The 22,701-nt window shown below is 55.5% G+C and overlaps 1 protein-coding gene across 2 annotated transcripts in view; it reads right to left on the reverse strand.

Moving 5' to 3' along the window:
- LOC147119992 (partitioning defective 3 homolog B-like) overlaps positions 1-22,701 on the reverse strand; it is a 1,739,115-nt gene that overhangs the window by 1,603,424 nt on the left and 112,990 nt on the right. For both annotated transcript variants that reach the window (XM_085985464.1, XM_085985463.1), the window contains exon 2: positions 598-699. In XM_085985464.1, the coding sequence (XP_085841590.1) occupies positions 598-699 (102 nt within the window). The remainder of the gene's footprint in view (positions 1-597; positions 700-22,701) is intronic.

Here is a 22,701-nt window from a genome sequence, read left to right on the forward strand (position 1 = left end):
AAAGCCAACTTAACACAACGTAACAACTAGGCCAAGCCTTCTAGCGCCTCCACCAAGTGGCTGTTCTCCATTTACAAGGCTAGTCAACCTTGGAGTACATCACATCTGAACCTGATACTTTCCTGACCCTTCGCGCGCACATTCCAGAAAGGGTCACTAGAGTGGGGTTGCCAGCTCTGGATGGATTTATTCCTCGAGGTTTCATCACAGGTCTTGGCTTCTCCATCCACCCAATCAAACAGCCTACTTCCCATCTCCAAATATTTTTATAACTAATAAACAAAAGTATAATGTTTTTTTTTAATGATACTTCTCCTAGGTTGCCTACAGCTGTGCCCAGGAGATTTATCTTTAATTCCTAGAGACTCCAGGATAATCCTGGAGGGTTGGTAGCCCTTTCTAGAATACCAATCAGGGACAGCAATCCCAACTAACTTTTTTCCCCAACCCTAGCCCAGGAGTACGGAGTCCGAATGTAACACCTTCAGCCTGAGAGTTAGGAAAAGGCTAAAATTAATCATGTTGCTTTATGATCATCACAATAAAAAGTTGGCAAGATCTGTAATGGTCACAAGGCAAACAAAAAATGAGCCTTACCTTATCTTTGTCTTCTACTACATCAATCAGTATGTCATCTGGATCCAGTATTCCTCCATCCATATATTCCAAATGGTGAATCTTAACTGAATATCCAGCATCCTATAAAATGAAACAGAGAATATATTTTGACTGTAACCATCAAAAATGGAAGTTGCATAGTGCCAATTGGACATGTGTCATCGTTCCTTCAATGATGCTGGGTCAAAATCCTGGACCTCCCTACCAAACAGCACTGTGGGAGCATCGTCAGCACACAGACTGCAGCGGTTCAAGGCGGCGGCTCACCACCACCTTCTCAATGGTATCTAGGGATGGCAACAAATGCCGGCCTTGCCAGCAAAGCCCAGATCCCAAGAATGAATTTCAAGTAAAATTGAGGGATTTATTTTCTGAAGTAGCTGGCAGTATTGTTGGGTGTTTAACAACTTCTGTATAGAACTTCACAACACAAACATTTTCACCCCCCACCAGAAGTGAAAGCAGTTTGAATAAACCCTTTTTCTTGTATTTACAAAGCACAATTAATTACACATTTTGTTTGGAAAAGATCTACATAGGTTGAATGGAAAGATCCTTTTGCCACGTCTTAAAAAGCTGCATTGCAGTAAGAACACTGACTAAAATCATTAGAACCCTTGAAGATCAATGGCTATAAAAGTTGAGACTTATCTATCACACTTTAGGTATCACACAAGCAAATTTCGGTGTCACATGTAAAAAGAAAATAAGTAAAAAGGTGACAAAGGAAAGCCCGTCATTTCCAATATAGAGATAAACTGACCCGCAGCAAAAAACACCTTCCGATTAGCTTCAGGACTCACTTAAAGAAAAGTATTTAAAATTAAATCACTGATCTTTAATTACTACATTTAACTAGGCCGATGTAACCTGAGTTTTTCTCGTGTCCACTCACGTGCGCACTTTGGCTGCCGCTCTGGACCCGAACTGTTCATTTCTTTTTCCACTTTTTCTCCCCCTTTTCCTTTTCTCTCTATCCCTCCCCGAGCACGCTCTCCTGTCATCATGCCTCCTCCTTTCATCTCCTCTCTCAGATACTCTGCTCTCCCAAATCCCTATCCCAATCCTTCATTACTCTTCTACCTTCCTACTCTCCTGCCGCCATCCCAGGCTTGACTCCCTCTTAGAAAAGCCTACAGCTTCCCTCCGTGCCTCTCTTGGCTTCCTACGAGCAGCAACCCCAACTGTCTCATCCTACTCTCTCGTCGACCTTCCCGCCCAGCGTGCCCACTGGGGGCTAATCTTGCCCATCTCCTCCCCGTGCAACTACTCCCTCCCAGCGCTGACCGTGTGGATGCCGGCAATGGGTCAGCCATCACCAACCCTCTCCACATCTCCCTCCAGAATGTCCGTTCACTTGTGAACAAGGCCCTTGCCATCCATGAGCTTATCATGAATGATTGCATCGACATCATGGTCCTGATGGAAACTTGGTTGAAGGGTGATGACACCTTACCCTTAAATGAAGCTGCCTGGCTATACCTTCCACCACTTGGCCTGCTCAGACCACTGTGGTGGCAGTGTGGCTCTCATCACCAAATCACACCTTGGTCTGTCCCCCTACTCCTCCGGCACTTTCTCCTCCTTTGAGCATCTCGCCCTAATTCAACCCTCTCGTCTTTCATTGAAAATTCTCGTTCTCTACCGCCCACCCAAGTACCATAAAAATTTTATTACCGAGATATCTTCACTGTGTTCCTCCCTCAGCTTCTGCACCGAGTGACTTCTCACCCTCGGCGATTTCAACCTCAATCTCAATTCATCATGCTTTCTCTCCATTGAGTTCACTAGCATCCTATCCTCCCTTAATCTCTCCCTTCATGTAAGCTCCCCAAACCATATTCACGGCCAACTCCGTGACCTCGCCATCTCTCGTGGCATCGCTACTCCCATCGTGTCAATCGCAGATAAGGCCATCTCAAACCACTTCCTCATATCGCTCTCTACCCATATCCCCCCTTTCACCCCCACCCCCGCTCCACCCAACCCTACTTCCTTCTGTGACCACCCCTGGAAAAAACTCTCTCCCAACTCTCTTACAACTGCACTTACGAAATCCCAACTGTCCAGCCTTTGGCCTTCCATTCAGCACGACATTTCTGCAGCTACCGTTCTGCTCAACCACACCCTCACCACCACCTTTGATGTCCTAGACCCTATTAAAACAATTACTCTCTCACCCTGGCCATTCCCCCTGATGCGGTCTTAAGTCCAAGGGACGCAGATTGAATGGATACGGCGGACAACTTGTTCAGCCATTCACCGCCAGATCTGGCTGGACCACATCATCGGGTCCTGCTCTCGCCTGCCAAAATTGCTCACGATTTCAGCATTATTCTGGAATGCAAAGATAAACCCCGGCTTCTATGCTCCACTGCTAACCGTCTTCTTAAACCCCTGTCTCCTCCACCCTCACCTCCGACAACAAGTGCGAGGAGCTCATGGACTTCTTTGTCTCCAAGATGGAGACCATCCATTCAGCTGCCTCTGCCATTTCCCTTCCTTCCTCTAGCCTACCAGGCCAAACTTCCTCTAAGGTCCCCCCCTGCCCTAGCCCTGAACTCTCATCTTTCTCCAGTTTCTCTCCGATCTTCATTCATGACCTCTCCGCGCTCATCTTGTCCATGAGGCCCACCTCCTGCTCCCTCAACCCCATTCCCACCAAACTGCTGACCACCCAACTTCCTTTTCTGGCTCCCATGTTAGCTGACATTGTTAACGGTTCTCTCTCCTCAAGTACTGCCCCATCCTTCAAATCTGCCGTCATCACCCCTCTCCTCAAAAAACCAACCCTTGACCCCTCCGTCCTTGCAAACTACCGTCCCATCTCCAACCTCCCTTTCCTCTCCGAAGTCCTCGAATGTGTTGTCGCCTCCCAAATCCGTGCCCATCTTTCCTGCAACTCCATGTTTGAATCCCTCCAATCAAGTTTCCGCCCCTGCCACATTACCGAAACAGCTCTCAAAGTCACAAATGACATCCTTTGTGACTGTGACAAACGTAAACAATCCCTCCTCACCCTTCTTGATTTGTCTGCAGCCTTTTGACATGGTTGACCACTCTATCCTTCTCCAACGCCTCTCCACCATCGGTCAGCTGGGTGGGACTGCACTCACCTGGTTCCATTCTTATCTATCTAATCGTAGTCAGAGAATTACCTGTAACGGCTTCTCTTCCCACTCCCGCATCATTACCTCTGGTGTCCCCAAAGATCTATCCTTGGGCCCCCCCCCCTGCTATTTCTGTTCTACGTGCCACTCCTGTGAAGTGCCTTGGGATGTTTTACTACATTAAAGGCTCTATATAAATACAAGTCATTGTTGGTATCAGTTTGTGAAACTGAGATTTTTCTACCTGTGTTGCCAACAAGCATGTACTTGGTACAAATGATGACATCTCACTGCTGCAGATAAACACATGTCACTGGGAAAGAGCTGCACAGACATTTGTAGCTCTTCTGAAGTTTATATTATATAATATGAAAAGAAAATACTGCAGATGCTGGAAATCGGAAATAAAAACAGAAAATGCTGGAGATACTCAGCAGGTCAGGCAGCATCTGTGAAGGGAGAAACAGAGTTAACGTTTCAGGTTGATGACATTTCGTCAGAACTGGAAAAAAGCAGGAAATGGAACAGATTTTTAAGCAAGTGTAGGGGCTGAGAAACGGGGGAGGGGATGAAAGAACAAAAGGGAAGGTCTGTGATAGGATAGAAGATAGGAGAGATTTAGAGACATTAAGGGGGTGAAATTGGGTATAGCCCCGCTTGGGGCGCTAGAATTGGCGCTGCGCAAATTCTATCGCCAGGCGCAACTTATCGGCACCTCGAGCGATATTGGGTTGCATCGCCCCTAAAGGTGATTGCGGCGTAAAATCAGGTGCTGCATGGGACTCCTAAGGCGCTAACCTGGCGGCGCTACTCACTATCTGGGCGGCCGGGCACAGCGCAGGTGCTGTCAATAATCGATGACCACGAGACATGCTGGCTCCGGCCAGCTCTTAAAGGGGCGGGTCATTTAGGATCAGCAGCCACACTCATCGCCCTGTAGGCCTCAAAATCGGCGCTGTGCATTCTGTGGCGTTACAAACTTTGACCAGATGGAGAGGGTGAGGCAGAGAGTGGCGCGCTTTACCGATGGGGTATTGAATGCTTTGGTTGGTGCAGTGGAGCGCTGGCGAGCAGTGCTGTACCCTGACAATGGCAGGAGGCCTCATCAGAACGAGTACCGCAGAGCTTGGAGGGAAGTTTCGCAAACAGTCAAATCCAGCAGCGTGGCGCCCAGAACTCCTGTGCAATGCAGGAAGAAGTTCAACGATCTCACTCGGGTCGTTAGGGTGAGTGGCTTTTTGGCAATCTTCTTCATCCCTCCATCTGCACCTGACTTTATGGCCAGCGGGTGCGCGATGCCCCAATGGCCATCTGTCAGCCAGCACCCATGGCCCTTTCTGGGAACGCACACGCACATTCAGCTCAGGGCATACTGTAAGGGCTGTTCCACCATGGGGGGCATGAGATGGCAACTCAGGGCAGCATGATTCATCACTTCCTGTCCTTTCTCCTGCAGGCCAAGCTGGCCAGGAACCGGAGGGAACAGATTCGTACCGGAGGAGGCCCTCCTCAGCTGCAGACACTGACGGACCTGGAGGAACGAGTCTACCAGATTGTTGGAGGCCGGATGAGTGGTCCTGTCACCACTGGAGCTGCCAACCCCATTGTGTACAGCGATGGTAAGGTCATCACCTTTTTGAACTGTCTCCTTCCACTTGTTCCCCCCACCAGCATGCTTTTCCACTCTGGACCCATGTCAGAGCATTGCAGCACTCTTGCATCCCTTGCTGCCACCCTGTCCTTTCGCAAAAGCCACTCTTCAACCTCCCTGCTTTCAGATGCTGCATCACCAGCTCGGGAGCCGGGCCATCAAGCTGCCAGGGACACTGACTCCGGAGGCGACGAGCAGGAGGAAGCCGGACCATCCGTACCACCCTCAGGTGAGCCAGCCCATCTGCAGACTGGGGATAGTGCTTCCCTGGAGGGGAGCAGGGGGGGTGGCTCGGAGGAGGAACCAGTTGCAGGAACCAGCGGGCTCCAGCAACGCAAGGTGGGGTAGGGAAGCTGTCTCCCCGGAGGGCGAGTCAGGCCACGATGACTGCTGCACAGAGCGCAGAAGAGGTGTGTTCCCTTTGCAGAAATGAGCGCCCAGGCTCGGCTCAGGCACACTGAGCTGATGGCTGCAGTGGCAAGGATGCCTGAATCCATCGAGACACTGGCAAGGAGTGTGCAAGACTTCGGGGCAGCACAGGCGAGGAGTGTGCAAGACTTCGGGGCAGCACAGGAAAGGAGTGCCCAGGGCTTCGGGGCAGCACAGGAAAGGAGTGCCCAGGGCTTCGGGGCAGCACAGGAAAGGAGTGCCCAGGGCTTCGGGGCAGCACAGGAAAGGAGTGCCCAGGGCTTCGGGGCAGCACAGGAAAGGAGTGCCCAGGACTTCGGGGCAGCACAGGAAAGGAGTGCCCAGGACTTGACCGAAGCACTGCAAAGGACTGTCCAGGGCTTCACCGAAGCACTGGCACCTGCCACGCAAGTGCGAAGTGCTGCCACGCAGTCACTCGCTGGCCTCATGCAGAGGCAGATTGAGGCCACGCAAGCACTGACTGCTGCCACCCTCGATGGGTCAGGCAGGATTACCCGGGGCCCTTGCAGCACCACAGCAGGCCAGCAATCTGTGGACCAGCCGATTGGTTCGCATGCTGCTGTGCTGCCCCGTCAGTGTGTCGACCGACCACGGAGCAGGTGTCCGCTCTCAGGATGTCAGCATTCCTGATGCCACCGCTGGCACATCTCCACTGCAGCTGCCACCACCTGCAGGACAGACTGCTTCCACCCATGCCCAGTTGGAGCAGTCAGCATCCGGGCCCTCCAAGCCCAGAGTCCGTCCAGGCCATCCCTCAGGGGCATCTGCGCTTTCGGACAGTCAGCAGGCGTCCCCCAGCCTTCATGCAGCCACTGGGGTCCCATTACGGAGGAGCTGCAGGGAGGGAAGGGGCCGTTCTCGCAAGAGAAGTAGATCACCATCAAAGGGGAAAGAGCAGAAGGTGCTGCTGAGATGTCTTATTTCTAGAAATCAAGGCCGTGGATGCTGGTCTGAATGTTAGTAATGTTTTGGATAGTCTCCCGGGTGTGCGAGGCACTTATGTGTTAGTTTGTTAGTTAAGCTTTCTGGTGCCATTGCTTTGTCATGTTGGAAGGAAGCACAGTTTTCAAAATAAACAAATTATTTTATTGACATTGGCCATGTCTGCTATTTACATTCATACTGGCCTTCATAGGCTTTGGGTTATCCGAATGGTTCCATTCCTGGTCTTCGATTGGCACCAAGCATTCCGAGAGAGGGGCCTAGAACCGACTCCTTATCAGCCTCTGACGGACGGCCCTTCCAGTTTCTGAGACCCTCCCGTCTTGGTCCTCCTCCTCCTCCTCCTGCTCCTCCTCCTCTGCTGGTCCTTCAATGTCTGCTGGCATTGGCTGGGTGCGCAGAGTGGCGAGGTTATGGAGCATGCAGCAGACAACGACAAAATGGGAGACTCGCTCTGGTGAGTACTGCAAGGCGCCTCCCAAATGGTCCAAACAGCGGAACCGCTGCTTCAGCACGCCGATTGTGTGCTCCACAATGTTCCTCGTCGCCTGATGGCTGACGTTGTAGTGCTCTTCTGCAGGGGTGCTGGGCGAACGGAGCGGGGTCATCAGCCATGGGCACAGAGTATAGCCCTTGTCACCGAGAAGCCAGCCTTCTGGGTGAGCCGGGGCCTCGAAAAGGTCTGCTACTGAAGTCTGGCGCAGGATGAATGCGTCGTGGCTGCTGCCTGGGAACTGAGCATTGACCGCGAGGATCAGCTGCCGGTGGTCACAGACCAGCTGCACATTCAAGGAGTGGAACCCCTTGCGGTTGCAGAAGTCCTCAGGATTCAAAACAGGCGCCCGCAAAGCCACGTGCGTGCAGTCAATGGCGCCCTGCACCATGGGGAAGTCCGCTATTGCCGCGAAGCCCTCTGCGCGCTCCCGCTGCTTCTCCAGTGTCGCAGTGAAGGAGATGTACTGCTGCCGCCTTTTAAACAGGGCATCTGTTACTTGCTGGATGCAGCTATGCACCGCAAACTGGGAGATGTTGGCAATGTCCCCAGTTGCTGCCTGAAAGGAGCCGGTCGCATAGAAATTCAGTGCTACTGTAATCTTGACAGCCACCGACAGAGAGGTCCTGCACCTTATCTGCGGCTGAAGATCTGCCTGAAGCAGGTGGCACAGCTGAGTCACCACCTCCTTTCTGAATCGCAGCCTCCTAAGACACTGCTCCTCCGACATGTTGAGGTAAGAGAACTGCTGCCTGAATACCCTGGCAGTGTAAGGTCTGGTGTGGCGACGTCTGTTGGCCCTCCTCTGTCTGGCCATTCCTGGCCCTCTCTCCCTCCATCTCTGTGCCCTTTCCAGATGGTCGAGCAGCAGGACGTTCCCCTCCAAAGCAGCCCCCATAATAATAGGTAACAAGCAATTATACAGGGTGTAAAGGCTCACCAGCAGCAGGGTGGTGGTCTGAAGGCTGAAGGTCCTCTGGCAGCGCTGGGTCACTAGTGATATGGCTCTCAGAGTGCAACTCTGCAAAAATCTCAAAGAAGTTGTACTCCCAAAATGGCTGCCGCTTTTATACTAGTGCAATCCCCTTTGAAGAGCGCCCCCCTAAGCCCGAGAGCGACTGGGGAACGTTCCAGTAAGCTGTCCTTATTAGCGCCAGGCGGAACGAAGGGGCGCACCACTGAATTTCCGGTCCGGGGCGCCAAAAAGGCGTTGCACACTGAAATGATGTCATGATCTGCCTGCGCCCGCAAGCGGGCGCTAAGATTTAGCGCCGGCGCTAAAACCCACTCAATATGGCAGGAGGTGCTGGGTTCACTGCGCCTGGCCGAAAATTGGCTAACGCCTCACTTCTCGGCCTCTTTAGGCGCTAATCGCTGGCGCTACCAACCGAATTTCTCCCCCTAAGAGATATTCAAGGCAAAAGGAGATGGTAATGGAACAGGTTAAGAAACAAAGGATGGCTCTAGATGAAGTGTAAATTGCGCTGGCAGAATGAAAGACAGCTGCCTTGTGGGAGAGAAGAACAGAAGGCACAAACAAAAAGTGTGGATAAAAAATATATATATGATAGTGGCCAGGTTATGATCTGAAATTGTTGAACTCGATGTCGAGTCCAGAAGGCTGTAAAGTGCCTAATCGAAAGATGAGGTGCTGTTCCTCGAGCTTACGCCGAGTTTCCGTGGAACAATGCAGGAGGCCGAGGATGGTGAGGTCCGAGTGGGAATGGAGCGGTGAATTAAAGTGACAGGTGACCGGAAGCTCGGGGTCCCCCTTACGGACTGAACGGAAGTGTTCCACAAAGCGGTCACCCAATCTGCATTTGGTCTCCCCAAGTTGGAAGTTTATTGTTGCATCCCAGAAATGCTTGTGAAGCGTAGTAACTGTGGTAATGTAGGAAATGCGGCAGCCAATTTGGACACAGCAAAGTCCCATAAACAGCAATGCGATAATGATCAGATAATCTGGGGGTTTTTTGTGTGGTGTTGGTTGAGGGATAAATATTGGCCAGGACACCGGGGAGAACTCCCTTGCTCTTCTTTTACGCCCATCTGAGGGGGAAAATCGGGTCTTGGTTTAACGTTCCAACCAAAAGATGGCACCTGTTACAGTGCAGCACTCCCTCACAGCACCCCTTTGTGCTGAAGCTTCCGGAGCGGGGCTTTCTTCTGAGTCAGAAGTTTGTGTGTTTGAGTGCTTCCACTGAACAACTGCTGACAGCATGGGTGGGGGGATGACGGCTGGAACATATGAAATCATACCTCGGCAGGAGTCAGTATGTGATTTTAATGGTAATAGAAAAAATCCTCTGAAGCTGAAGCTGCTCGAGAACAGTCAATTTGTGTTTTTCCCCTCAGTAGGGATTGCTCAGGAGGAGACCACAGTGGTGGGAGAAAATGTTTTGTTTTTAAAAAAGTCACCATGGTAACATATTGCTTTGCATACTAGTTCACACTCCCACACAAACTAATTAGTAACTGTCTAGCCTTGATTCAGCTTCCATTTTGGTTGCTAATGGCTCTATACTTTCAAATTACAGTAATTACTGAAAGGGTCCCTACCAATTGACACAGTTTCATGACGATTCATAACATTGTTCGGCTGGAAGAGTGTGTGTGTATGTGAGTGTGCGTGCTTATTACTTTATGTTCACAATTGAGTTCTTTTACTGAGAATATTCTAGAGGAATAGAATTAAAAAGCAGGGAAGTAATGTTAAAATTGTATAGAACTTTGGTTACACCACACTTACTGTGCACAGTTCTGGTCTCCATATTATAAAGAAGAAGGATCACTGGCAAAAGTGCAAAAAGGATTTAAGGATGATACCAGAACTTAGAGATTACAACTATCCAGAAAGATTGAACAGGCTGAGGCTCTTTTCTCTAGAAAAGAGAAGGTTGAAAGGTCACCTCAGAGGTTTTAAAATGATGAAAGGGTTTGATAGGGTAGATGTAGAGAAGATGTTTTCAATTGTCGGGGAATCCAAAACTACGAATCATAAATATAAGGTAGTCACTAATAAATCCAGTAGGGAATTCAGGAGAAACTTCTTTACCCAGAGAGTGGTGAGAATGTGGAACTCGCTACCACAGGGAGTGGTTGAGGTGAATAGCATGGATGCATTTAAGGGGAAGCTGGATAAGCACATAAGGGAGAAAGGAATAGAAGGATATGCTGATAGGGTGAGATGAAGAGGGGTGGGAGGAGGCTCGTGTGGAGCATAAACACCGGCACAGACCAGTTGGGCCGAATGGCCAGTTTCTGTGCTGTACATTATATGTAATATTAAAACATCTGTTCGATCACCAGCTTCGGATGAGTCCCATGGTTTGGAAGAAGTAGAGTTCTGTTAACTGTGTTACCTACAGGGATATAAAATGTGCACAGGTGTTGAGGATTAAACGTGTATATAATTTTTTTTTTAATTCTTTGTTTCCATCTCCATCTGGTTTTGAAGGTGGGGTCATGCTGGGGTGATTCTACAGCCTGCAGCAGCCCACCGATAATGGAGCCTGATACTATTCATGCACAAAGTGTTTTCTGGCAGAGAGCACTTGGATAGCAATCAGGTGCAGAAACTCTGGCACATTTTCTGCCTTTGCTGTATGACTTGGTACAAAACTACATGGTGCATTTATCCACCGAGCTCCATTTATACTATATGTCCTGATGAGATGATAAATAGAGGCCCCATCTGCTCTCTCAGGTGGACGTAAAAGATCCCACGGCACTATTTTGAAGAACAACAGGGGAGTTCTCCCCAGTGTCCTGAGCCAATATTTATCACCCCAAACAACATCACTGAAACAGGTTATCTGGTCATTATCACATTGCTGTTTATGGGATCTTGCTGTGCGCAAATTGGCTGTCAGGTTTCCTACATTACAACAGAGACCATACTTCAAAAAAGTACTTCATTGGTTGTAAAGCTCTTCGGGACGTCTTGAGGATGTGAAAGGTGCGATAGAAATGCAAGTCTTTCTTTCATTTCATGGACTGTATTCACTGCGGGTGTCAGCACCTTCATGAAGGAAGGAAGGAAGGAAGGAAGGAAGATGGTAGGTTTATTTTTAAATAGAAGGATCAGTTGAACAGCAATCTGATCACCAACACTGTTTTCTTTTGATCAATCATTCAGATTGTGAATACTTTTGGTTGAAACGCTGCTGCTGTTGACACTACAGGGGTTAAGGACTTGAAATCAGTTTCTGAATTAACAAGAACAGATATACAGTCATGAACAGTTAGTGTGCGTTTATCTTCAGGCACAAATAAGAGTTCTTTTTTAAATTGTCGGTATTACTTGTACCGACATTTGTTCATCATACTTCTTAAGGGTTAGTCACGCTTCTGCAATAAAAACATACTTTTTGTCTTGTATTAAATTTGCCATTTGGATTCATTATGGTGTTAGAATCAGAATGCAAGATATTGCAATCACGCAGATACATTAGCAACATAGGAACAGGAGGAGGCCAGTCAACCCCTTGAGCCTGTTCTGCCATTCAATTCGATCATGGCTGATCTGTATCTTAACTCCATTTACCCGCCTTGGTTCCGTATCCCTAATACCCTTGCCTAACAAAAATCTATCAATCTCAGTTTTGAAATTTTCAATTGACCCCCCAGCCTCAACAGCTTTTTGAGGGAGGGAGTTCCAGAATTCCACTACCCTTTGTGTGAAGAAGCGTTTCGTGACATCACCCCTGAACAGCCTAGCTCTCATTTTAAAGTTATGCCCCCGTGTTCTGGACTCCCCCACCAGAGGAAAAAGTTTCTCTCCATCTACCCTATTAACTCCTTGAATCAACTTAAACACCTAATTTAGATCACTCCTTAATCTTCTATACTCAAGGGAAAACAAGCCTAATCGATGTAACTGCCCTCATAATTTAACCCCATTAGCCCTGTGTCATTCTGGTTGAATCTGCGCTGCACCCCTTCCAAGGCCAATATGTCCTTCCTGAGGTGCGGCACCCAGAACTGAATGCAGTGCTCTAAATGGAGCCTAACCAAGGCTCTGTACAGCTGTAACATAACTTCCAGCTCTCTTGAAATAAAGTCAAATATTCCATTAGCCTTTTTGATTATTTTTTGTATCTGTCCACTAGCTTTTAGGTGATTTTGTTGGTATGTCAGCTTGAGTGAATCAAAGCAATAACAAGCCACATACCCTAATTACAGTACAGTGTCTTAACCACCATGTTGGGTAAACTCTCACAATAGCAAGATCGCAGAGCAGCCGGTGACAAAGCAATGATCACAGTGTCAAGACCAACCGACCTGGATGCAATTAATTCATTATGACTTATAGAATTTAAAACTTTTTCCATTTATAACCTTGACATTTCCCTCATGTTGATAGTTCCCCTTAGTGGCCTGGGGGTGCTGGGGGGAGGGGGAGAGAAGAGATAGTGTACAATCCTATTCCAATGCAAGTCTTTCTTTTCTTTCCATTACAAGCATAGAGAACATTCTCCATTAAAATGACATTTCATAAGTGGATCATACTTGACCAGGCAAGAATATCCCTTCTAACTCCTTAATACTCAATCCAACATAAACACCACCACAATACTCAGGCAGTACTCGCAAGACTGAAAGCCTTCCTTGTTCAAGGCTGAAGCTCTCTTTGAAACTTGCCTGGATTTAAATCTTTGCACAGAACATTTATCTTCAAAAGATAGCCATCACTTCAACATAGATTATCATCATTTCATTACAGTTTCTGCAAGAATCATCCCTTCGCACATGTGGCACAACATACATCTTTAAAAAGAACACTTTGCCTCATTAAAACAACTGTTCCAATGCTGCCTGCAATCTGTGCACATGTAATATAATGTTCTTCAGATTACAAAAATAACTCATGGAAGACACTTCTTCCCCACCCCTGCCAACCATCCCAAATGTACAGTTGGTAATTACGATGTTGATTTGATTCTCCTGCAATCAACGACAATGCTACTGCCCAGGAATACAAATAAAACTTAAGCAAAAATTAAAAAAAGGAAAAATAACATTACAAAGAGAACAAGTCATGAATTATGTCAGAAATTATGACTACATGGGTCTTTTGTATCCATTTGAAATCAACTGTTTACACAGCTTGATTGCCATGAAGGATTTAATTGCCATTAAGCAGTTAATCTAATTCAATTATTTGCAGGTCTTTTGCCATTATTCCTGTTGGAACAGCGTAAATGAGCAGATTCCACAGTTCTGGGAACAGAGACATACAGCACTGCCTCTACAGGTGGCTAAATTCCAACCAGCTTTCTACAATAGCAATTAATGCAAGAGGTGCAAGAGCTTGTGATGACTTAGTGCGACAAAATACTCGGCCACACAATTCGCACAGGTAGATTAGGACCATTGCTTACAGTAGGCCATCACATTTTAATCCATCGCATAAATGTGTGACACACACGGGGAAGAGGTGGCATGACACCAGTCAAGGGGTTCAGTCATTCCATAAAAGGGAGGAGGGAAGAGGAGGGCAGGAAGGAGGAGCGCAGGGAGGGGGGGAAGGAGAGACAGAGACAGAGGCGAGGGGAGGAGGAGGAGGGCGAGTAGAGAAGGAGGAGGAGGAGGGGAAGGAGGAGGAGGAGGAGGGGAAGGAGGGGGAGAAGGAGGAGGAGGAGGGGGAGAAGGAGGGGGAGAAGGAGGAGGAGGAGGGGGAGAAGGAGGAGGAGGAGGGGAGAAGGAGGAGGAGGAGGGGAGAAGGAGGAGGAGGAGAGGAGGAGGAGAGAAGGAGGAGGAGGGGGAGGAGGAGAGGAGTGGAGAGAAGGAGGAGGAGGAGGGGGAGGAGGAGAGGAGTGGAGAGAAGGAGGGGGAGGAGGAGGAGGGGGAGAAGGGGGTGAAGATGGAGGAAGAGGAGGGGGGAGGAGGAGGGGGAGAAGGAGGAGGAGGAGGAGAGGAGTGGGGAGCAGGAGGAGGAGAGGAGTGGGGAGCAGGAGGAGGAGGAGAGGAGTGGTGAGAAGCAGGAGGAGGAGAGGAGTGGGGAGAAGCAGGAGGAGGAGAGGAGTGGGGAGCAGGAGGGGGGGGAGAAAGAGGAGGGGGAGAAGAAGGAGGGGGGACAAGAAGGAGGGGGAGAAGAAGGAGGGGGAGAAGAAGGAGGGGGAGAAGAAGGAGGGGGAGAAGAAGGAGGGGGAGAAGAAGGAGGGGGGAGAAGAAGGAGGGGGAGAAGAAGGAGGGGGAGAAGCAGGAGGGGGAGAAGCAGGAGAGGGAGAAGCAGGAGGGGGAGAAGCAGGAGGGGGAGAAGCAGGAGGGGGAGAAGCAGGAGGGGGAGAAGCAGGAGGGGGAGAAGCAGCAGGGGGGAGAAGCAGCAGGGGGGAGAAGCAGGAGGGGGGAGAAGCAGGAGGGGGGAGAAGAAGGAGGGGAAGAAGAAGAAGGGGGGAGAAGAAGGAGGGGGGAGAAGAAGGAGGGGGCGAAGAAGGAGGGGGGCGAAGAAGGAGGGGGGCGAAGGGAGGGGCGAAGGAGGGGGTGCGAAGGAGGGGGGGCGAAGGAGGGGGGGCGAAGGAGGGGGGGGGCGAAGGAGGGGGGGGCGAAGGAGGGGGGGGGGCGAAGGGGGGGGGCGAAGGAGGGGGGGGCGAAGGAGGGGGGGGGCGAAGGAGGGGGGGCGAAGGAGGGGGGCGAAGGAAAAGCGAAGGGGGGGGCGAAGGAGGGGGGCGAAGGAGGGGGGGCGAAGGAGGGGGGGCGAAGGAGGGGGGCGAAGGAGGGGGGCGAAGAAGGAGGGGGGGCGAAGGAGGGGGGGCGAAGGAGGGGGGGCGAAGGAGGAGTGGGGGCGAAGGAGGAGGGGGGGAGAAGGAGGAGGGGGGAGAAGGAGGAGGGGGGAGAAGGAGGAGGCGGGGAGAAGGAGGAGGCGGGGAGAAGGAGGAGTCGGGGAGAAGGAGGAGGCGGGGAGGAGGAGGAGGCGGGGAGGAGGAGGAGGAGGCGGGGAGGAGGAGGAGGCGGAGAAGGAGTGGGGGAGAAGCAGCAGCCGGGGCGAAGAAGGAGGGGGCGAAGAAGGAGGGGGGAGAAGAAGGCGGGGGGAGAAGAAGGAGGGGGCGAAGAAGGAGGGGGCGAAGAAGGAGGGGGCGAAGAAGGAGGGGGCGAAGAAGGAGGGGGGAGAAGAAGGCGGGGGGAGAAGAAGGCGGGGGGAGAAGAAGGCGGGGGGAGAAGAAGGAGGGGGGAGAAGGAGGGGCGAAGAAGGAGGGGGCGAAGAAGGAGGGGGCGAAGAAGGAGGGGGCGAAGGAGGAGGGGGCGAAGGAGGGGGGGAAGAAGGAGGGGGCGAAGAAATGAGGGGAGAAGCAGGAGCCGGGGCGAAGAAGGAGGGGGGGAGAAGAAGGAGGGGGGGAGAAGAAGGAGGGGGGGAGAAGAAGGAGGGGGGGAGAAGAAGGAGGGGGGAGAAGAAGGAGGGGGGAGAAGAAGGAGGGGGGAGAAGAAGGAGGGGGGGAGAAGAAGGGGGGGGGAGAAGAAGGGGGGGAGAAGGAGGGGGGCGAAGAAGGAGGGGGCGAAGAAGGAGGGGGGCGAAGGAGGGGCGAAGGAGGGCCGAAGGAGGAGGGGCCGAAGAAGGAGGGGGGCGAAGAAGGAGGGGGGCGAAGAAGGAGGGGGCGAAGGAGGGCCGAAGAAGGAGGGGGCGAAGAAGGAGGGGGCGAAGAAGGTGGGGGCGAAGAAGGTGGGGGCGAAGAAGGAGGGGGCGAAGAAGGAGGGGGCAAAGAAGGAGGGGAAAAGAAGGAGGGGGAAAGAAGGAGGGGGAAAGAAGGAGGGGGAAAAGAAGGAGGGGGAAAAGAAGGAGGGGGCAAAGAAGGAAGGGGCAAAGAAGGAGGGGGCGAAGGAGGGGGCGAAGAAGGAGGGGGCGAAGGAGTGGGGGAGAAGCAGGAGCCAGGGCGAAGAAGGAGTGGGGGCGAAGGAGGAGTGGGGGCGAAGAAGGAGTGGGGGCGAAGGAGTGGGGGCGAAGGAGTGGGGGCGAAGGAGTGGGGGCGAAGGAGTGGGGGCGAAGAAGGAGTGGGGGCGAAGAAGGAGTGGGGGCGAAGGAGTGGGGGCGAAGAAGGAGTGGGGGCGAAGGAGTGGGGGCGAAGAAGGAGTGGGGGCGAAGGAGTGGGGGCGAAGAAGGAGTGGGGGCGAAGGAGTGGGGGCGAAGGAGTGGGGGCGAAGAAGGAGTGGGGGCGAAGGAGTGGGGGCGAAGAAGGAGTGGGGGCGAAGGAGTGGGGAGAAGCAGGAGGCGGGGAGAAGAAGGTGGGGGGAGAAGAAGGAGGGGGGAGAAGAAGGAGGGGGGAGAAGAAGGAGGGGGGAGAAGAAGGAGGGGGGGAGAAGAAGGAGGGGGGAGAAGAAGGGGGGGAGAAGGAGCGGGGCGAAGAAGGAGGGGGCGAAGGAGGGGGCAAAGAAGGAGGGGGCGAAGAAGGAGGGGGCGAAGAAGGAGGGGGCGAAGAAGGAGGGGGCGAAGAAGGAGGGGGCGAAGAAGGAGGGGAGAAGCAGCAGCCGGGGCAAAGAAGGAGGGGGCGAAGAAGAAGGGGGCGAAGAAGGAGGGGGGAGAAGAAGGAGGGGGGAGAAGAAGGAGGGGGGAGAAGAAGGAGGGGGGGAGAAGAAGGGGGGGAGAAGAAGGAGGGGGGGAGAAGAAGGAGGGGGGGAGAAGAAGGAGGGGGGGAGAAGAAGGAGGGGGGGAGAAGAAGGAGGGGGGGAGAAGAAGGGGGGAGAAGAAGGAGGGGGGAGAAGGAGGGGGGAGAAGAAGGAGGGGGCGAATGAGGGGGCGAAGAAGGAGGGGGCGAAGAAGGAGGGGGCGAAGGAGGGGGCGAAGAAGGAGGGGGCGGAGGAGGGGGCGAAGGAGGGGGCGAAGAAGGAGGGGGCGAAGGAGTGGGGGAGAAGAAGGAGGGGGCGAAGGAGTGGGGGCGAAGCAGGAGCCGGGGCGAAGCAGGAGCCGGGGCGAAGAAGGAGGGGGCGAAGAAGGAGGGGGCGAAGAAGGAGGGGGCGAAGGAGGAGGGGGCGAAGGAGGAGGGGGCGAAAGAGGAGGGGGCGAAGGAGGAGGGGGCGAAGGAGAAGGGGGCGAAGGAGGAGGGGGCGAAGGAGGAGGGGGCGAAGGAGGAGGGGGCGAAGAAGGAGGGGGCGAAGAAGGAGGGGGCGAAGAAGGAGGGGGGAGAAGAAGGAGGGGGGGAGAAGAAGGAGGGGGGGAGAAGAAGGAGGGGGGAGAAGAAGGGGGGGAGAAGAAGGGGGGGAGAAGAAGGAGGGGGGAGAAGAAGGAGGGGGGAGAAGAAGGAGGGGGGAGAAGGAGGGGGGAGAAGAAGGAGGGGGGAGAAGAAGGAGGGGCGAAGAAGGAGGGGGCGAAGAAGGAGGGGGCGAAGAAGGAGGGGGCGAAGAAGGAGGGGGCGAAGAAGGAGGGGGCGAAGAAGGAGGGGGCGAAGGAGTGGGGGAGAAGAAGGAGGGGGCGAAGGAGTGGGGGCGAAGCAGGAGCCGGGGCGAAGGAGGGGGCGAAGGAGGAGGGGGCGAAGGAGGAGGGGGCGAAGGAGGAGGGGGCGAAGGAGGGGGCAAAGGAGGGGGCGAAGAAGGAGGGGGCGAAGGAGGAGGGGGCGAAGGAGGAGGGGGCGAAGGAGGAGGGGGCGAAGAAGGAGGGGGCGAAGAAGGAGGGGGCGAAGAAGGAGGGGGCGAAGGAGGGGGCGAAGGAGGGGGCGAAGAAGGAGGGGGCAAAGAAGGAGGGGGCAAAGAAGGAGGGGGCGAAGAAGGAGGGGGCGAAGAAGGAGGGGGCGAAGAAGGAGGGGGCGAAGGAGTGGGGGAGAAGCAGCAGCCGGGGCGAAGAAGGAGGGGGGAGAAGAAGGAGGGGGGAGAAGAAGGAGGGGGGAGAAGAAGGAGGGGGGAGAAGAAGGAGGGGGAGAAGAAGGAGGGGGGAGAAGAAGGAGGGGGGAGAAGAAGGAGGGGGGGAGAAGAAGGAGGGGGGGAGAAGAAGCGGGGGAGAAGGAGGGGGGAGAAGAAGGAGGGGGAGAAGAAGGAGGGGGGGGAGAAGAAGGAGTGGGGGAGAAGAAGGAGTGGGGAGAAGGAGGAGGGGGGGAGAAGAAGGAGTGGGGGAGAAGAAGGAGTGGGGGAGAAGGAGGAGTGGGGGAGAAGGAGGAGTGGGGCAGAAGAAGGAGTGGGGCAAAGGAGGAGGGGGGCGAAGGAGGAGGGGGCGAAGGAGGAGGGGGCGAAGGAGGAGGGGGCGAAGGAGGAGGGGGGCGAAGGAGGAGGGGGGGAGAAGAGGAGGGGGGGAGAAGGAGGAGGGGGGGAGAAGGAGGAGGGGGGGAGAAGGAGGAGGCGGGGAGAAGGAGGAGGCGGGGAGAAGGAGGAGGCGGGAAGCAGGAGGAGGCGGGGAGGAGGAGGAGGCGGGGAGGAGGAGGAGGCGGGGAGGAGGAGGAGGAGGCGGGGAGGAGGAGGAGGAGGCGGGGAGGAGGCGGGGAGGAGGAGGAGGCGGAGAAGGAGTGGGGGAGAAGCAGCAGCCGGGGCGAAGAAGAAGGGGGCGAAGAAGGAGGGGGGAGAAGGAGGAGGGGGGAGAAGGAGGAGGGGGGGAGAAGGAGGAGGCGGGGAGAAGGAGGAGGCGGGGAGAAGGAGGAGGCGGGGAGAAGGAGGAGGCGGGAAGCAGGAGGAGGCGGGGAGGAGGAGGAGGCGGGGAGGAGGAGGAGGCGGGGAGGAGGAGGCGGGGAGGAGGAGGAGGCGGGGAAGGAGTGGGGGAGAAGCAGCAGCCGGGGCGAAGAAGGAGGGGGCGAAGAAGGAGGGGGCGAAGAAGAAGGGGGCGAAGGAGGGGGGAGAAGAAGGAGGGGGGAGAAGAAGGAGGGGGGAGAAGAAGGCGGGGGGAGAAGAAGGCGGGGGGAGAAGAAGGCGGGGGGAGAAGGCGGCGGGGGGAGAAGAAGGCGGGGGGAGAAGAAGGAGGGGGGAGAAGAAGGAGGGGGGAGAAGAAGGAGGGGGGGAGAAGAAGGAGGGGGGGAGAAGAAGGAGGGGGGAGAAGGAGCGGGGCGAAGAAGGAGGGGGCGAAGAAGGAGGGGGCGAAGAAGGAGGGGGCGAAGAAGGAGGGGGCGAAGAAGGAGGGGGCGAAGAAGGAGGGGGCGAAGAAGGAGGGGGCAAAGGAGTGGGGGAGAAGCAGCAGCCGGGGCGAAGGAGGGGGGAGAAGAAGGAGGGGGGAGAAGATTGAGGGGGGAGAAGAAGGAGGGGGGAGAAGAAGGAGGGGGGAGAAGAAGGAGGGGGGAGAAGAAGGAGGGGGGAGAAGAAGGAGGGGGGAGAAGAAGGAGGGGGGAGAAGAAGGAGGGGGGGAGAAGAAGGAGGGGGGGAGAAGAAGGAGGGGGGGAGAAGAAGGAGGGGGGAGAAGAAGGAGGGGGGAGAAGAAGGAGGGGGCGAAGAAGGAGGGGGCGAAGAAGGAGGGGGGAGAAGAAGGAGGGGGGAGAAGAAGGAGGGGGGGAGAAGAAGGGGGGGAGAAGAAGGAGGGGGGAGAAGAAGGAGGGGGGAGAAGAAGGAGGGGGGGAGAAGAAGGGGGGAGAAGAAGGAGGGGGGGAGAAGAAGGGGGGGTGAAGAAGGAGGGGGGAGAAGAAGGAGGGGGCGAAGAAGGAGGGGGCGAAGAAGGAGGGGGCGAAGAAGGAGGGGGGGAGAAGAAGGAGGGGGGGAGAAGAAGGAGGGGGGGAGAAGAAGGGGGGAGAAGAAGGAGGGGGGGAGAAGAAGGGGGGGTGAAGAAGGAGGGGGGAGAAGAAGGAGGGGGCGAAGAAGGAGGGGGCGAAGAAGGAGGGGGCGAAGGAGGAGGCGAAGGAGTGGGGGAGAAGAAGGAGGGGGCGAAGAAGGAGGGGGCGAAGGAGTGGGGGCGAAGCAGGAGCCGGGGCGAAGGAGGGGGCGAAGAAGGAGGGGGCGAAGAAGGAGGGGGCGAAGAAGGAGGGGGCGAAGAAGGAGGGGGCGAAGGAGTGGGGGCGAAGCAGGAGCCGGGGCGAAGAAGGAGGGGGCGAAGAAGGAGGGGGGAGAAGAAGGAGGGGGAGAAGATTGAGGGGGGAGAAGATTGAGGGGGGAGAAGAAGGAGGGGGGAGAAGAAGGAGGGGGGAGAAGAAGGAGGGGGGAGAAGAAGGAGGGGGCGAAGAAGGAGGGGGGCGAAGAAGGAGGGGGCGAAGAAGGAGGGGGCGAAGAAGGAGGGGGCGAAGAAGGAGGGGGCGAAGAAGGAGGGGGCGAAGGAGTGGGGGCGAAGCAGGAGCCGGGGCGAAGCAGGAGCCGGGGCGAAGGAGGGGGCGAAGAAGGAGGGGGCGAAGAAGGAGGGGGGAGAAGAAGGAGGGGGAGAAGATTGAGGGGGGAGAAGATTGAGGGGGGAGAAGAAGGAGGGGGGAGAAGAAGGAGGGGGGAGAAGAAGGAGGGGGGAGAAGAAGGAGGGGGGAGAAGAAGGAGGGGGGGAGAAGAAGGAGGGGGGGAGAAGAAGGAGGGGGGAGAAGAAGGAGGGGGGAGAAGAAGGAGGGAGCGAAGAAGGAGGGGGCGAAGAAGGAGGGGGAGAAGAAGGAGGGGGGAGAAGAAGGAGGGGGGGAGAAGAAGGAGGGGGGGAGAAGAAGGGGGGGAGAAGAAGGAGGGGGGAGAAGAAGGAGGGGGGGAGAAGAAGGGGGGGTGAAGAAGGAGGGGGGAGAAGAAGGAGGGGGCGAAGAAGGAGGGGGCGAAGAAGGAGGGGGCGAAGGAGGAGGCGAAGGAGTGGGGGAGAAGAAGGAGGGGGCGAAGAAGGAGGGGGCGAAGGAGTGGGGGCGAAGCAGGAGCCGGGGCGAAGGAGGGGGCGAAGAAGGAGGGGGCGAAGAAGGAGGGGGCGAAGAAGGAGGGGGCGAAGGAGGGGGCGAAGAAGGAGGGGGCGAAGAAGGAGGGGAGAAGCAGGAGCCGGGGCGAAGAAGGAGGGGGCGAAGAAGGAGGGGGCGAAGAAGGAGGGGGGAGAAGAAGGAGGGGGGGAGAAGAAGGAGGAGGGAGAAGAAGGAGGGGGAGAAGAAGGAGGGGGGGAGAAGAAGGAGGGGGGAGAAGAAGGAGGGGGGGAGAAGAAGGAGGGGGGGAGAAGAAGGAGGGGGGAGAAGAAGGAGGGGGGAGAAGAAGGAGGGGGGAGAAGAAGGAGGGGGGAGAAGAAGGAGGGGGGGAGAAGGAGGGGGGAGAAGAAGGAGGGGGGGAGAAGAAGGAGGGGGGGAGAAGAAGGAGGGGGGGAGAAGGGGGGGAGAAGGAGGAGGGGGGGAGAAGGAGGAGGGGGGAGAAGAAGGAGGGGGGAGAAGAAGGAGGGGGGCGAAGAAGGAGGGGGCGAAGAAGGAGGGGGGGCGAAGGAGGGGGGCGAAGGAGGGGCGAAGGAGGGACGAAGAAGGAGGGGCCGAAGAAGGAGGGGGCGAAGAAGGAGGGGGGCGAAGAAGGAGGGGCGAAGGAGGGGCCGAAGAAGGAGGGGCCGAAGAAGGAGGGGGGCGAAGAAGGAGGGGCGAAGGAGGGGCCGAAGAAGGAGGGGGCGAAGAAGGAGGGGGCAAAGAAGGAGGGGGCAAAGAAGGAGGGGGCAAAGAAGGAGGGGGCAAAGAAGGAGGGGGCAAAGAAGGCGGGGGCAAAGAAGGCAGGGGCAAAGAAGGCGGGGGCAAAGAAGGAGGGGGCAAAGAAGGAGGAGGCGAAGAAGGAGGGGGCGAAGAAGGAGTGGGCGAAGGAGGGGGCGAAGAAGGAGGGGGCGAAGGAGGGGGCGAAGAAGGAGGGGGCGAAGAAGGAGGGGGCGAAGAAGGAGGGGGCGAAGGAGGGGGCGAAGGAGTGGGGGAGAAGCAGGAGCCAGGGCGAAGAAGGAGGTGGCGAAGAAGGAGGGGGCGAAGGAGGAGTGGGGGCGAAGGAGGAGTGGGGGCGAAGGAGGAGTGGGGGCGAAGGAGTGGGGGCGAAGAAGGAGTGGGGAGAAGCAGGAGGTGGGGAGAAGCAGGAGGTGGGGAGAAGCAGGAGGTGGGGAGAAGCAGGAGGTGGGGAGAAGCAGGAGGTGGGGAGAAGCAGGAGGTGGGGAGAAGCAGGAGGTGGGGAGAAGAAGGAGGGGGGAGAGGTAGGAGGGGGGAGAAAGAGGGGAAGGAGGGGGAAGGGGAGCAGATGGGGAGGGGGGAAAGATGGAAAGGGGGGGAAGAGGGAAAGGGGGGGGAAGAGGGAAGGGGGGGAAGAGGGAAGGGGGGGAAGAGGGAAGGGGGGGAAGAGGGAAGGGGGGGGAAGAGGGAAGGGGGGGGAAGAGGGAAAGGGGGGAAGAGGGAAAGGGGAGGAAGAGGGAAAGGGGGGGAAGAGGGAAAGGGGGGGAAGAGGGAAATGCTGGGGGGGGAAAGAGGGAAATGGGGGGGGAAGGAAAGGGGAGAAGGAGGAGGAGGAGGGGGGAGAAGGAAGAGGAGGGGGAGAAGGAGGAGGGAGGGGGAGGAGGAGGAGGGGTGAGGGGAAGGGGAGGAGGGGGAGAAGGACAAGGGAGAAGGAGGGGGGAGAAGGAGGGGGGAGAAGGACAAGGGAGAGAAGGAGGAGGAGGAGGAGGAAGAGGAGGAGGAGGA

The sequence above is a fragment of the Somniosus microcephalus genome, chromosome 4 (assembly GCF_052327205.1).
Source record: "Somniosus microcephalus isolate GS21.2 chromosome 4, FLI_Smic_1.0, whole genome shotgun sequence".
In the NCBI taxonomy this organism is placed as follows: Eukaryota; Metazoa; Chordata; class Chondrichthyes; order Squaliformes; family Somniosidae; genus Somniosus; species Somniosus microcephalus.